Source organism: Galleria mellonella, unplaced genomic scaffold (assembly GCF_026898425.1).
Source record: "Galleria mellonella isolate WM207_F2 unplaced genomic scaffold, CSIRO_AGI_GalMel_v1 utg36, whole genome shotgun sequence".
Taxonomy (NCBI): Eukaryota; Metazoa; Arthropoda; class Insecta; order Lepidoptera; family Pyralidae; genus Galleria; species Galleria mellonella.
The window spans coordinates 7352720-7369423 of NW_026442086.1; the positions used below are offsets into that span (position 1 = coordinate 7352720).

Here is a 16704-nt window from a genome sequence, read left to right on the forward strand (position 1 = left end):
ATATTATACTTTAATTATGTAGAACTCTATATAACTTAACTGCAGACACTTCTAAGAGTAGATAGTATAAATGTTTGTATGTGTGTGTGGGTGTGTGTGTGTACTGGTGTATGTGTGTGTGCGTGCCTGTGTACTGGTGTATGTGTGAGTACTACATGAATACACTCACGGAGACATTGTTGTAGTGGTTACGCGTCGCCAACCCGTCGGGTTCCGGCGACGGCGGCGGCGACTCCGCCCCACACACCGCTGATGACTGGCTATTGTCGCTGTATGACAATTGGCATTCATTAATATATGCAAATTACTACATAAGAAAGAAAAAGACAATGATTGTTACAGATAGATTACTAAGAACGCCAAACTCTCTGGGGGTATTCTGGTACAGTCTAAATCAGTTATATTAACCCTTTAACTGGTAGAAGCAATTTTGTGTCTCGGAAAATTAAAAACTCGTTTTTTGGGTTTATTGTGGGTACTTTAATAACTTTTATTAAAGAATAAAAAAATTCATATTTAGTGGAAGAAAAAAACATGATGGCAATATCCTTGCCAACACCAGCATGGTATTGGTGCTACAAAGTGAAAAAATCATAAAAATGTTGGTGGCACACATATTGCCACCACCAGTAAAAGGGTTAACCAAACCTTCAGACAGAGTAACCCAGTCATTAGACAATACCGAAATGAACATACAAACTATGGTAAGTACAAATAACATTTTTTTAAAAAAAAAAAAAAAAAACACCGGTTACGGTACGGCCTGTCAGGCGGGTTGGCAACCGTAGTTAGGTTTTAATAATATAACACCCACGGGATAGAAAGGGGTCCTTCCCATGGCGGAACCACACTGCGAGGCTATTATTAGCCCTTCAGAATAGTTCCTAAGTACACTGTGTTGCGAAAAACAAGACGTTGTACAAAACAAAACAAAAAAAAAACAAGACAACTTATAATAGAACTAAATTAAAGCAACATGCATACCACTACGTTATGGAAATAGATAGATAGATACTTTTATTTGCCAGAGCATTGTTTTTACAGATCCTGATTTACTGTGAAGTACAAATGTTCGCCTTATAGATTAAAGCTAGCAAATTCATTGTTAAGTAGAGGTACAAGTTATTATACTTAGAGATAGACAAAATATCATCATTGTGTAATCGATGATGAAGACAATTGCGATGACGATACCTGAGGTCAGCGGCGTCGGTCCGCACTGAGAGCTGCGACTCGTGCGACCGTGACTTGGTGAGCGCGGCTGGTGGTGGAAGGGTCGAATTCTGTTTCCGTTTGCCCACCGGCGTCGTGGGCGACTTGCCACCTGTACCAGTACAAGATACTATTGATTATGGGTGACACGGTATTTCTATGAGCTTCATGGCGCCGTATAATTACCTTAGGTACCTTTCACAGCCTCCACTGTCAAGCTGTGTAACCATGTTTTGATTTAAAGAGCGAATATATTAGGGAAGAAATAGCAACATATCATAAGCTATCATCATCATATCAGCTGTTGACTACCCACAGCTGAACACACACCTCTCCTTTAAGGGGAGGGTTTCGTCAGTAGTTGTCACACTTGGCAGGCAGGTTGGAAAACGTAGTTCGGCTTTTGATGATGTTTTAAGAGAAAGCTGCTACCTATCCCTCGACCATTAAGTTTACTTAGTCACGTCTTAAGACATCCAAAAGGAAGGGGCATAAGACGACACCAGAGATATTATAGACGTGTCTATAGTGGGAGCTGCGCGCGAGCAATTCGCCGCTCGAGGAAGGGCGGGAGCGGTGCGGCTCGTGGGCGTACTCACCCTTCCTGGGCTGCGGCGTGTAGTGGGGCGGGTGGGGCGGCGCGGGCGTGGGCCGCGGCCGCGGCGGGGCGAGCCGCGCGCGCCGCTCGCCGTGGGGCGGTGCGGCTCGTGGGCGTACTCACCCTTCCTGGGCTGCGGCGTGTAGTGGGGCGGGTGGGGCGGCGCGGGCGTGGGCCGCGGCCGCGGGCGGGGCGAGCCGCGCGCGTGCCGCTCGCCGTGGGAGCGGTGCGGCTCGTGGGCGTACTCACCCTTCCTGGGCTGCGGCGTGTAGTGGGGCGGGTGGGGCGGCGCGGGCGGCGCGGCCGCGGGCGGGGCCGCGCGCGGCCGCTCGCCGTGGGAGCGGTGCGGCGCGTGGGCGTACTCACCCATCCGGGTCGGCGGCGAGTCGTGGGGCGGGTGGGGCGGCGCGGGCGTGGGCCGCGGCCGCGGGCGGGGCGAGCCGCGCGCGTGCCGCTCGCCGTGGGAGCGGTCCCACGAGTCCCAGAACAGCTCCAGCTCGGTGCCACCCTCGCCGCGCATCAGCGCCTCTGTGCACAGTCACGTACCTCTGGTTACTTCACTATATATCACACTTTTCACTCGCAACACAATCGTGTTCAATAAAATTTTACCTATTGATGTAAGTGCGCATCAAGGCGTATGTAAGCCATGGTGAAATGTAACACGTGTTGCTTGTGCATAATACGGCGCTCTACTAGCATCATGTGATGCTTATATCGAAAATCTTGCCAATCCATTCTCGCAGTGCTAGCTACACAACTCGTGTTACATTACATAATCTATAACATTACAAGTTACCTTGTCAGGTCGACCTCCACGTGGTTCCCCTGGAACTCATCCTGCTGAATTCCATCCAGATGGCCATTTCATTCCATTTAATTCCATCACGATGGGTCAACTGACCTGCCTTTTCATCCTCACCTATCATCCTTCACTGGTGCCCCGCCAACGTATACCGTCAGCGCAGGCGGGATTACCATTCTGTTGTCATCCATCAAAAAAATATGAACTCGAGTTTGTTCGCGTACCGGTGTAGGCGGCGAGGCGGTTCATGGCGCAGCACAGGCGGCGCTGCTCCTCGTCGCGCACGCCGGCCAGCAGCGCGCGCAGCTCGTGGTCCGAGCGCTCGCGCAGCGCCTCCAGCGACGGCACCCGCGAGCACACCGCCTGGTGGCAGCGCCAGCCACGTATCACTATGTGCCACTCATACTAATTCTCTACGTAACGGATTCACCCTCAATATAGACCGACACCACATTTTACGTTACACCCCTTTCCTAACACAGCTGTGAAAACTACATTCAATTTAGCGTAGTAGTTTTTGACTGATGCCGGAACAAACAAACTTACAGATAGACAGTCAAAAAGTTCAAAATTGATTGTTTAGACATCTGTCGCTCTTACTCTTCTTCTCTTATCATAAATATCTCTCATCATCATCACATATCATATAATGCTGTACATAAGCTTCCACCTTGGGAGATTTTGCCATTTGGCATGCTTGCCAAGCAGGTTGGCAACCGCAGTTAGACTTTGAAAACGTTTTAAGGGGGACGCTGCTGCCCATCCCTCCACCTTATGGTGGAAAGATAGGCATCTAAAGGATCTTAAGCTCCCTTAGTCACCTCTTACGACACCCACGAGAAAGGAAGCGGTGGCCTATTCTATGCTGGGACCACACGGCAATACTTAGTCACAATTTTATTATAACAGTAAGATTTATTTACTGTTTATTTAAAAAAAGACACATACTAATGCAATATATTTAGGTACAAAGCTTTGCTCATAAAAATAGGATCAACTATTGAACGCTTTTTCATTAGATTACAATGCTTTATCCAAATTATTCTATATCTTCAATGAAAACAATTATAATTACATTAATGGCGTCCGGACCGAGTCCCACGACCCTGAGCCACTGCGCGAGACAAGGCACGCCCCGCACCTCATCGTTCAGCTCTTCACCGAACCGCGCCTTGATGAACAGCTGGCGAGAGAAGTGCTTCACCAGCTTGCCCTGGAAACGACATTATTTATGCATCATAGAATGACAAAAAAAATCTTCTCAAAGGTCGATCTTGAGAGATCCTTCAATAAGTCCGCCATTGTATTTTAAATTGTTTTCACGTATTCAATTGAAAATACGTACAATAAAGTTTTGCAACAAAAACAACGAAGAAGCCCACCTGATGGGAAATGGTGCTTGTTACCTATAAACAACTCGCCACTCAAGAACCTTTCATCCCCTTCTTACTTGATCTATACTTAATGTATTAAAACAATTAGTAATGTTAATAGTTATTATAAATAAATATATATCAAATATAATTTATTATCAATTAAAATTCTTCATTAGACTTCATGTGTAATACACATAAATACATAGGTACATGTAAATACGTATTACTTAGATCTGGGTCTCTAGACAAGTGGCAAACGAAATTCGTCGATGGAATCGACATCGCTAGCGAGTCCGTGAGATAGAATGAGATAGGTGACTCATTCCAACTCACGGACTCGCTAGTGATGTCGATTCCATCGACGAATTCGCTTGCCACTTGTCTAGAGGCCCTGCTTAGTGTCAACAATGCTGTGGAACACAATTATTTACATCCTCTTACTTTACGCTTTAACTCAACGAATCGACATAAAATTGGCATTCATGTACTATCATAGTATCATATAGTGGATTGTAACCGCTTGTCAAGTGTTGTATCACAGATTGCATTGATTGCTTCTATCTTATCTTACCAATAGAAATAGGTATCTGTTATATATAAATGTGATATGAAAACCCTAATATTATTGATTTTATCGCTTCCGGTGATGTACCGGAAAGATGATACAGTAAACTGACTACAAATCATCAGTCTTTCTATCGCTCTAATCTTTTTTTTATACCACTCAGGTGGCAAACATTCATACAGCCCACCTGATGGTCAGACGTTACCGTAGCCTACGAACGCCTGTAATACCAGGGGCATTACGAGCGCGTTGCCAACCCTGAATAAACCTCTTTACCCTTTTGAAGAACCCCACATTGTAATCCCTTGGAAAAACCCATCCTGTACTTAATCTCTTTACAGAATGGGTTTTTCCAAGGGTATGTATGTACACAGCAATAAAATTCTATTCTATTCTGTTCTCCAATCTTCTACTTAAAATTCATGTAATTCCCTTTTAACCATTACTAGTGATTGCCCAGTAATCAAAATTAGACTATAACATATATTGTAAATAAATAAATCTATTATGGTCATGTTTGACATTCAGTAAGACCATAGACAAATAATATTAAGGACAAACAATATTCAACTATTCTCAATTTGACCATAAACTTAACAATAAACAAAAGAACATATATGCGTGTATATCAAATACATGGAATAATACAGTCATAGAATAAGCCACCCCTTCCTTTCCCGTGGGTGTCTTAAGAGACGACTAAGGAAGGACGAGGGATGGATATTTTTTTTTTTTTATCTTTATTTGGTCTCCTAGCAACTGTTACACTGATAAGATTTAATATTAAAATTACTGTCCATTTATACTTAGTGTACAATCATTTTAAAGGAAACACAGCATGCTAATTAACAAATAAACAATAATATGGCATAACAAACTCTTGAGGTATTTGACATAGGTACAAAATTTAAAAACATCTCTAGCGCTCAACAGTGGACAGTTAAAAGCTGATATGATGATGACAGCCTAAACAAACGTGCAAATTTAGCTTAGGAATTCCTTATTAACGAAAATAATAGCTTTGAATTCATTTCCTGAGATTTCATACAGATTTAACTCCCATTCGAAGGGGGGAAATGGATTCTTAGTAATGGAGACTAAGAATCCCATTGCTAGCTTAATACCCAACCAGGTAGACTTCCTCGTGGTTTCCCCTGGAAACTATCATAGTTAATTCCTGATGAATTCATCATGATGAACTGGCCTGTTTTCAGTCTCATCGATCACCCTTCACTGGTGCTCCACCAGCGTATTCCGTTAGCGCAAGCGGAGTTGCCATTTCATTTTCACCCATTAAAAAAAACTCTCAATCGAATGGGAGCTAATGAATTTAAACGGACGAGGCTGCAATAAGTCTGCGAAATTTATGGTCCCCAAGATACAGGTCTGGCCTAGTTTGGGGACTGATGGTAATGCAGACTTTTTCTCGTTCAATATAAATTTTAAATTGCACTTTATGCAACTGTATCTCACAAAAAAAAAAATATTTTTTAAATATTTACAAAATTCACATCTCCCCTCTTAAGGAGAGGAGATGGCAACTAACCCCCGGCAGAAGCACAGTCGGCCAGGGTTCAGGGCCCCAGTGAGAGAAACCGGCGTACAAAGCGGGCAGAATCTAAAAGCAATGCTTTCTGCATCTTTCCCGGGAGTGAGCCGCCTCGGAATCCCAACCGTCTGAGATGTTGTTCCAGACTGGTTGGGATAAGACCGTTCACCGACAAAACGATTTGAATGAGTTCGGTGGACGTCACCCACCACATTTCGGTCACCTCGTGAGCCAGGTCGAGATATTTTCTCTTTTTCTCGGTTTCGGCTTTCACGAGGTTCTCGTCAAAAAAATTATTATTAAATAACAATCTGATTTGACTCGCAGAAAGTGTTGGCAAGCAATTGTTTGTATTGGAGATGCTAATCCTTATTTTTAGCATGTATATAAGTATGTACGCTGTCAGATCGACCTCCACGCGATTCGCCGTGGAAAACATCTTTATTGATTCTTTATGAATTCGTCATTATGGGCCAACTGACCTGTTTCATTCTTATCTATCTCATCCCTCACTGGAACCCCGCCTGTGTATGTATACTGATAGCGCAGGCGGGGTTACCATACTATTATCACCTTTTATATATATATATATATATATATATATATATATATATATATATATATATATATATATATATATATGCGTCATTGTACTATAAATAGAATATATGTGATTAAACAATGTGTACAATAATAGATACGCTATTATAGTAAATTGATTCTTCTGTTATGATAGTTATAATTAACTTGTTAGTAAACAGATTCATGTATAGGTACCGACTTCGCTACACACGGAGGGAGGGGGGGGGGGGGGCTCTGGGGGGATTGTTGGTGATGCAGACTACCAGTCCCATTGCTAGCTACACACCCTGTCAGGTCGTCCTCAAGTAGTCCCCCTGGAAACCATCGTGCTGAATTCCAAGTGTATTCATCACGATCGGCTAACTGACCTGCTTTTTCATCTTCCCAGGCAGTGCCCCGCCAGCGCACCGCCCGATAGCGCAGGCGGAGTAACCATTCCATTATCATTCACTAAAAAAACATTACTATCCGTGATTTTTTTTTGTGGGTAATAATGGAATAGTAACCCGCCTGCGCTACCGGTATACCCTGACGGGGCAGCGAGATGATAGGTGAGGATATAAAAGCAGGTCAGTTAGCTCATCCTGATGAATTCACCTGGAATTAATCATGATGGTTTCCAGTGGGGACCGCGAGGAGGTCGACCTGACAGGGTCTATAGCTAGCTATGGAGAAGCTGGACCCCATTACTAACAATCCCTTTCCCCCTACACACATGTGATTAGAGGAGTTTGTTTAGCACATCATGTCTTTTTAGGATTCCGTACCAGAAAGGTACGAAGGAACCTCTATGGTATGACTGTCAGTCCATCCGTCCGTCTGTTACAGGGTTATATCTCAGCAACTACTAATGCAATAAATTTGAAATTTAGAATAGTTTTACATATCATCGGCCCGCACATGTTGCAATGAGAATAATCGAAAAAATATTTTTATTTTCTTTGTTAGAGTCCAAAACGGGTAGTCAAGATTTTTAAAATATACATTTGTGTACGGAACAATCGGCGTGTGAGTGAAATAGCATTTTTAATTAATGACAATAGATCCTTCAGTCACTTGAATTTCGTTGCTCAAGTCAGAGGGCCTACCACGAAATATTTCCCGAAATTACGAAGCCAAACGAAACACAAGTTTGATGTTAAAATTACATAATACATGACGTTTGGAAATATGAAAAATGTTAAAATATTGTTCCTTCGGACTTTTATGATAGGATGTATGACGAACGAAATGTTAAACTCCATTTATTGAAACGATTTTGGTATAAACAAAAACACGAAATTGAGTCCGCAGTTTTTTAATCACAAATATTGATATTTTAATCATCTGTTATATAGAACAAAAGTCTAAATTTAGTATTCTGAAGTTTATTTCGTCAACGTATGAATTTCAACAGATCAATGTTAAGTGGCCATTGATTAATGAGCAGGGTAATCATTAGCTTTTATACTTGTTTGGGGTATTTATTTGTGTAATTTTAGGAGGGATTTTTTTCCACTAAGCGTTAAATACCGTCCCAGTAATTTATTTCGCGTCAAATATCCGCTGAGTTAACTACTTATAAGGTATCCATTTGTTTAATAATCATAATACCCGTTTTTTTTTTTTTGATGGGTGAAAATGGAATGGTAACCCCGCTTGTGCTAACGGGATACGCTAACGGAGCACCAGTGAAGGGTGATAAGTGAGAATGGAAACAGGCCAGTTAGCCCATCATGATGAATTCATCAGGAATTAACCATGACAGTTTCCAGGGGAAACCGCGAGGAGGTCGACCTGGTTGGGTATATTGCTAGCAATGGGATTCTCAGTCTACATCACTAACAATCCCTTTCCTCCTTTATCATATCAGTTGTTAAACATAGGCATTCCCCTAATTGGGGACGTTTTGTTAGTAACTGTAATGTTTGACAGGCGAATTGGCAACCGCAGTTAGGGTTTGGTGATGTTTGAAGAGAGACATCGCTGCCCATTCCCCGACCAATAAGTTCCTTTAGTCGCTTCTTACGACACCCACGAAAGGAAAATTGATTGGATGGCTTATTCTATACCGGAAACACACGACCCATCACCATCACCATCACCATCGTCCCCCCCCCCTCCCTCACCGTAAATATGCGGAATTAAAAAAAATGTTAAAAAAACAAGTCAGTACAGATATATAGTCAAGATTTTTTCAAATAGGTGAAAATGGAATAGTAACCCCACCTATCGGTGCTATCGGTATACGCTGACGGGTCACCAGTAGCAGATGATAGGTGGGGATGTATGCAGGTCAGTTGGCCCACCATGATCAATTCAACAAAAAGTAACCACAATGATTTCCAGGAGGAACAACGTTGAAGACAACCTTATAAGATATATCGCTAACAAGGGTCAGTTAGACACCATTACTAGCAATTACTCCCCACCCCCCTCCCGATAAATAAATAATCTACATTGATCTTTCAGATTTGCTTCTTTACTAATACTAAGTACTGGGGGGAAAGGGATTGTTAGTAATGAAGAGTGAGAATCCCATTGCTAGCAATATACCCAATCAGGTCGACCTCCTAGCGTTTCCCCCTGGAAACTATCATGGTTAATTCCTGATAAATTCATCACGATGGGCTAACTGGCCTGTTTTCATTCTCATCGATCACCCTTCACTGCTACTTCGCCAGCGTATCCCGTTAGCGCAGGCGGGGTTACCATACCATTTTCATCTATCAAAAAAAAAAAAATACTAAGTACTACGAGTACTAACATGTTACATAATATTATTATGACCATATTTACCAATAAAGATGTGGAAATTTCAAAGAAAACAATAAATATAAAATTAAATCATAAGCAGTTATAACATGCGGATCAATTTCAAAGTATTTCATGACAAAATATTCACAATAATTAGGTACAAGTTCATTTTATAATAATAATAATTTTTGATAATTAGTCGTGTAAAATTACATTTGCATCATATTTAATCTACATCTTGACATAGAGCCTTTTTTATGACATAATTTGTAACATTAATTCTTTTTATTTATTTATTTATTAGTACATGTTTACACATGGCGGACTTAATTCTAAAAGCATTCCTTTCCAGTCAACCATAAGGAAGTGTCATATGACAATATGGTTTCGACATAGAATAGGCTACCCCTTCCTTTCCCATGGGTGTCGTAAAAAACGACTAAACGAACTTAATGGTTGAGAAATGGGCAACAGTGCCCCTCTTAAAACATTACCTAACTGCGATTGTCAACCCGCTTGCCAAGCGTGGCAACTAGATACTAGAAAAACCTCCCTTATGGACAAGGCCTGTGTTCAGCAGTGGACAGTTAAGATACGACGATATATCATAAATATACATAATTTGTAACAACTAATTGTGATAGACATAATATGTTTAACTTACAACAATTCTTAATGGTCGAAATAAATGAGAGAATAGAGAGAAGTGTGGACTAAAAGACGATGTAGTGACAAAAATCGAAAAAGGAATGTTGCTTTGGTTTGGCTATTTGGAGAGGTTGGATGAAAGAAGAATTACGAAAGAGACTTATCGAGTAAAAGTGAATGGAGATATCGGTAGGGGCTGCCCTACACGGACGTATATCGACCAAATAGGCGACGTGCTGAAGAAGGGCCAAATTAAAAGTACCCGTAACCGGCGAGCGCGTATGAAAAGATTGATGAATGTGGAAGAAGCGTAAGAGGTTGTTTGAATCGAAGCATTTGGCGTTCCATTGTTTCTGCTTACTCTAATGTAAGACAGGCGTGACAGATATGTATGTATGTATGTACGAAATAAATGATTTTATTATTATTACTATAGAGACCAATATGTTTTCAATCACATTCCCAAACACACCGCGCCTTACCTACGAGCATTTGAGGTTCGACATATTAGCATTGAATGTACTATTGTCCGCTATATAATGTCTACATTGCATTGGTCGTTTGTAATCAATGACACATGGTGTCGACATGTGCAACAATGCGTCCACTCGGCACTCGACCGTCAATTCCTAAGGTGTTTAATCAACGTAATGTTTGCTTATAATTAACTAGGTGTAACGCATGTGATTTTATATCTACATACTTATTTAATAACTAACTTTTTGCACGCTACTTCCCGCATATCGAATTCAGTAGTAAACCAATGTAATAGAATACTTCCAAATGACGTATCAAAGTAAAACATATACCAGAGGGCCTACCATGAAATATTTTCCGAAATTTCGGGCACGAACGAAATAGAAATTTGATGTTAAAATTACATAATACATGCCGTTTAAAATGATTAAAAATATTAAAATATCGTTCCTCTGGACTATTAGGATAGGATTTATGATGAATGAAATGTTAAGCTCCATTTACTGGGTCGATTTAGGTACAAACAAAAACACGAAATTGAGCCCGAAAATTCGGAATTTCATTTAATGGAAGGCCCCCTGATTTTAAGAGTTTCCTCTTGTCGGTGCAACTAATTCATGCATCTTCTTCCAGCCAGCTCTATCCCAGCCATATCCTTGACCTCCCCATACAAGAAGAAACTCTTAAATGAAAAGAGAGAGAAGAGACCAGATTTTAAATTGGATTTTCAGGAAGTCAACTGCCAAAACCGCATCCTATATGGTGCGAAAATTGTTTATGCGTGAAGCTAGAACAAATATACAGACAGACAAAATTTCTAAAATATATTCATTTGGCTTTTATTGCCTTTATTAAAACTCCTCGCATCATCATCATCATTTCAGCTGTTAACTGTCCACTGCTGAACATAAGTTTGTACCAGTAGTTGCCACGCTTGACAACTGCAGTCAGGCTTTAGAGATGTTTTAAGAGGGATGACGCTGCTGCCCATCCCTCGCCGTCTCTTAGTCGCTTCTCACGACACTTACCATAAAGGAAGGGGTGGCCTATTCTATGCGAGGACCACACATAAAATCTTCGCATCGATTTTTCTTAAATATTTCCCACATATAGAGATCGTCCAGTTACAAATTTATTATACTTATTAGTAAAATAAAAAATTCTATTTAATACAAACAAGTGCAAATGCTCTATAAAACAATAACGACTTTTATCATGACATTATTTGTTAAGATTTAATTGCTGTTCTCTTGCCACGCGATCTATAAAATGATGGGATAATTCATAGAAATATTAGTGAAACAAACTTATTTTGATGTAGTTTGTGTTTTCATACACATATTTTTCTCTATTTCTTAAGTGTTCATTTTTTTTTTTATTATTATTCTGTATGTCAGTACAACTTCAACATTTTATCCATCCATCTGTCACAGGAACTGGTCTACCATGAAATGAAAATCCGAAATTTCGGACTCAATTTCGCGTTTTTGTTCGTACCGAAATCGACCCAGTAAATGGAGCTTAACATTTCGTTTATCATAAATCCTATCTTAATAGTCCAGAGTAACGATATTTTAAACGGCATATATTATGTAATTTTAACATCAAATTTCTGTTTCGTTCGTTCCCGAAATTTAGGAAAATATTTCATGGTAGGCCCTCAGGACTCAGGAACTACTAATATGTATATATATAATAGTTTACATATTGTTGGTTTATGCATATTGTATCAGCAGTTGACTGTCCAGTGCTGAACATAGTCTTCCACATAAGGGAGGATTTGCCAGTAGTTACCACACTTAGCAGGCGGGTTGGCAACCGCAGTACTACGGCCTTTGGTGATGTTTTAGATGATATGCATATTACAATATAATATAAAAAATATTATTATAATATTATAAAATATACAATTTTCTTTGCTAGGGGTGCTAAAAAAATTTAAAAGGGACCTACCAGTCCGACTAGGGTTTCATATAAAATGAATAAGTAATTAAATAGTTTGAAAATATTTTTTTATGGATTGTAGTTTTTGACTAATGATCGAAATTCTATCTTCTATAGATACTTATAATAAATCTGTAGAGAGGTCAATTCTGTACATGAAATATATTTCCAAAATAACATAAAATAAAATAAAAGTGATTGGTGATCAATACTGATGCCAAAAATGCAATCAGTAAAATTTTTGTCTGTCTGTCTACATGTTCGTCGTAGAAACAAAAACTACTCAATGGAATTTAACGAAACTTGGTACAATTATTCTTCATACTCCTGGGCAGGTTATAGTATACTTTTCATCACGCTATGATTAATAGGAGCAGAGCAGTGAAGGTAAATGTGTCTGTTACATCAAAACCACTGAACCGTGTGGAAGGACATAGGTTACTTATTTTACGAAAAACGACGGAAACGCGGACGAAGTCGCAGGCAACAGCTAGTGTGAGATAAATCCATTCATGCATCCAATAAATGTTAATATATTTATGAACCCTCAGTGTGTGAGTTCAAGTCACACCTGACCAGTTTTTTTTATGTAGAAATGAGATATTATTTTTCTAATAAATATAGATAATTGATAATATATAATATGATATCACAGATTAAAAATAAATTTAATGTAAGTTGTTTAAATCAATTTGAAATCTGATAATTATGTATGTAAATAGGTAGCTACTTAGATAATCTTATCTTATGTTCGCATATGGGGGTCAGCTAAGCCGTTGCACGTCGACCCATCGAGATCTTTTGTGCTTCCCCCTGCCTTTTACAATCATTTCATAGACAGATCATAGACTATAACCTTAACGATAGGGGAGAAAGGTATTGTTAGTAATGGACACTGAGAATCCCATTGCTAGCAATATATCCAAGCAGGTCAACCTCCTCGCGGTTCTCCCTGGAAACTATCATGGTTAATTCCTGATGAATTCATCATGATGGGCTAACTGGCCTGTTTTCATTCTCATCTATCACGATCACCCTTCACTGGTGCTCCGTCAGCGTATCCCGTTAGCGCAGGCGGGGTTACCATACCATTTTCACATATAAAAAAAAAACCTTAACAATATCCCGCGGTTTTAGATATCTGTAGTCCTCTGGTTCGGTAGCTACTTAGATAATAATAAAACATTAATTTATCTTTATCAATGCAGTTATTAGCTAATATTATTCAATTGATTTTTTTAAATTGTATTTAACTTAAAAACTATTGTTTAAATCCTGACTAATTGTGTAAATATGAAAATGAGTTTGTTTGTTACTTAATAACACCTTAACAGCTTAGTTAATCACTAAGAAATTTTATATATACATACTACACAGGACAGAGAAAGGAATTTTTTTTATACAACTTAGAATGGCAAACAAGCTGACAGCCCACCTGATGGAAAGTGGTAACCGTCGCCTATAGACATGAGCAGTACCATGGATATAACAGAGTATACTGTTTCAAGGATGGAAGGATATAGGCTACTTTTGATCTCAGTAAATTTATTTTATGGATGAAAATGGAAACCCTACTTACACTGTTGGTATAAGCTGGCAGGTTACCAGTGACAGATGGTGATGATGAAAGCAGTTAGCCCTTTGTGATGAACTCTACAAGAATTACCCATAATGGTTTCCAGGGAAAACAGCATGGAGGTTGATATGACAGAGTATATAGCTAGTGATAGAGCTGTTGAGGCCCCATTACTTAGCTGTGTGTTTATGTTTTGATCATGCTGTGTACACATATTTTTGGAGGGTTAGCTTGAACAAAACATTATTGTACTGTATAAATTAATGTAACCATGTTAATTCTCTGTAATGTGTACCTATTGAAATAAAATAAAATAAAATTACTAACAATCCCTTCCCTCCTGAGTCAGTAAACAAATCCCAGTCACAGGGAAAAAGATGCAGGTATAAGTTAGTAATAAATAAACACAATTATACTAACAGTCTTGCCAGTGTGTATCTCAATAAGAAAAATAATGAAAAATCATTCTATCTATTATAATACAATTAAATATATTTATTACAATTGTATTATAAATAGGCAATGAGAATTAAAATATGAGATAATTAAATGATATTTAGGCATCCTAAAATAAATAAAAATACTTTTTCAATATTGACAATTGATAATATTAAGGAAATTCACCTCATACTGTGTTATCTTATCCTAAAAACACTTGCATCAGACAATCATACTACTGTATGTTCATCATTTTGATTAATTTAATATTTAAAAAATGTCTATGAATTGAAATAAAAATTTAATTCATGCAACAGGCAAACAAACTGATAGCTCATCTCATGGGAAATCATTGTCATATCAGCCTTTAAGTGTCCACTGCTGAACATAAGTATAACTACTAAGGATATATAAAACTTCTAAGGAGGAGGCTCCTCCTTAGAAGTTTTGGCAGTAGTTGCTACGCTCGGCAGGTGGATTAGCAACTGAAGTTAAGCTTTAGAGATGTTTTAAGAGGGATGCTGCTGCTCATCCCTCGTACTCCCTTAATCGCCTCTTACAACATCCATGGGAAAGTAAGAAGTGGCTCATGGAAAATATTATATATAAATAAGGACAATAATATGGACATCACAAAATACATTCTGATTGACATGATACCCTAGATCTAGAATAAGTTTACTGTTGTAATCTTTTGGAGGAAACAATAAAGAGTATCTATCTACCTAACTATACCCATAGTATTTTCTCAATATATTTCCAATATTGTATATAATAAATAATTGATGATAATGATAAGCGACCATTGCAGTTCACGCATACTTGCAACATCATTGGCATAACTTACGCGTAATTTCCCAGCAATTTCACTGACATATCTCACTGGAATGCATAATGCAAATTAATAAGACATTTGGCGGCAGAGTGAAATAAAACCAGACAAGTGCGAGTGGAAATCGCAGTGGGTAATTATTATCATATTTTTATAATTCTAATGTTACGACCTATAAAATATCGAGACTTTTTATATGATACCTCACTTAGATCATAAATAATTTTATTTATCCATGTTGTTCATAAGTGCCTGATTAAGCAATAAGGTCTCATTTTGAAAAATATATACTTTTTAAATATTCAGTTTATTTTTAACTGTCATCATTATTTAATCAGTAAATTAGCAGTGCATAATATTAATATATTTTATTATCAACATATAATTTCAATAAATAAAAATAAAAATAAATATCAACAAATAACCTACAGAAATTATATGAAAATATAACAGAAAAAATATATATTTCATAATTTGTTTTTTGGGTTTACAAATATTTACTATCATCATTTTCATTGAAAATATTTTTATCCATTACTGGATATAGGCCTTCCCCAATGCCTATATACAGCAATGTAGAGTCCTCTTTTCTCATCCATCCATGCATCCTAAACATTGGTGATAGTTTAGTAAAAATTATAGTGCAACATTAACTATAGTAAAATTAACTGTACTATATTTGTAAGTATAGTTACTTTTAAAAAATATGACTATGTTATCAATACAATCTCATAATATGTATGTTACCTTCCTCATGGCACAATTTTATTTATTTATTATTATGTCTCTATTTATAATCTTTAATTGATGTACTTATTTATTACTATTGTGTACCTTAAATTATAGAAATGGTGATAACAGTGGTACATAATAGAGTTGTAAGACTTATGATTTGTTTATAATGAAAAATTGTAACTTATTTTGAATAAATAAAAGAGCAATGTTTTGATGGGGACAAGTGTAGACACTGGGAAAATTTATATAATTTATCATTTTATAACAAGTGAATTTACAATCCAATAAATAAACAATGACAATTACAAGAGAGAATGATAGGATTCAAATATGGTTTCTGTCATGATATATTATCTGATTTAATAATTTATGCATGATTCTTTAGTTAAAATATAAAACTATTAGATAGTTAGGGTACTTCAGCAACCTCTATTATTGAATACATACCAATATATTTACTACGAGGAGTAAACATCTACACATCTATTGTAGAATATTAATTATGAAAACTTTCACATAAACAATTATTAGAAATTGTTTTAAACTTTCGCAAAAACTATAACAATACATATAGAAAGGTAGCGCGCCCTAAGTAATCGCAGAAATCTAGTACAACAGCATTGAACTGCTC

General features: G+C 38.1%; 1 protein-coding gene across 1 annotated transcript in view; it reads right to left on the reverse strand.

The window, feature by feature from the left end:
- LOC113520715 (kinase suppressor of Ras 2) overlaps nucleotides 1-16704 on the reverse strand; it is a 37906-nt gene that overhangs the window by 20786 nt on the left and 416 nt on the right. The window contains exons 2-6 of the mRNA XM_052897274.1: nucleotides 3691-3828; nucleotides 2840-2978; nucleotides 2177-2338; nucleotides 1195-1324; nucleotides 170-269 (exon numbers count right to left, since the gene is read on the reverse strand). Of these exons, the coding sequence (XP_052753234.1) occupies nucleotides 170-269; nucleotides 1195-1324; nucleotides 2177-2338; nucleotides 2840-2978; nucleotides 3691-3828 (669 nt within the window). The remainder of the gene's footprint in view (nucleotides 1-169; nucleotides 270-1194; nucleotides 1325-2176; nucleotides 2339-2839; nucleotides 2979-3690; nucleotides 3829-16704) is intronic.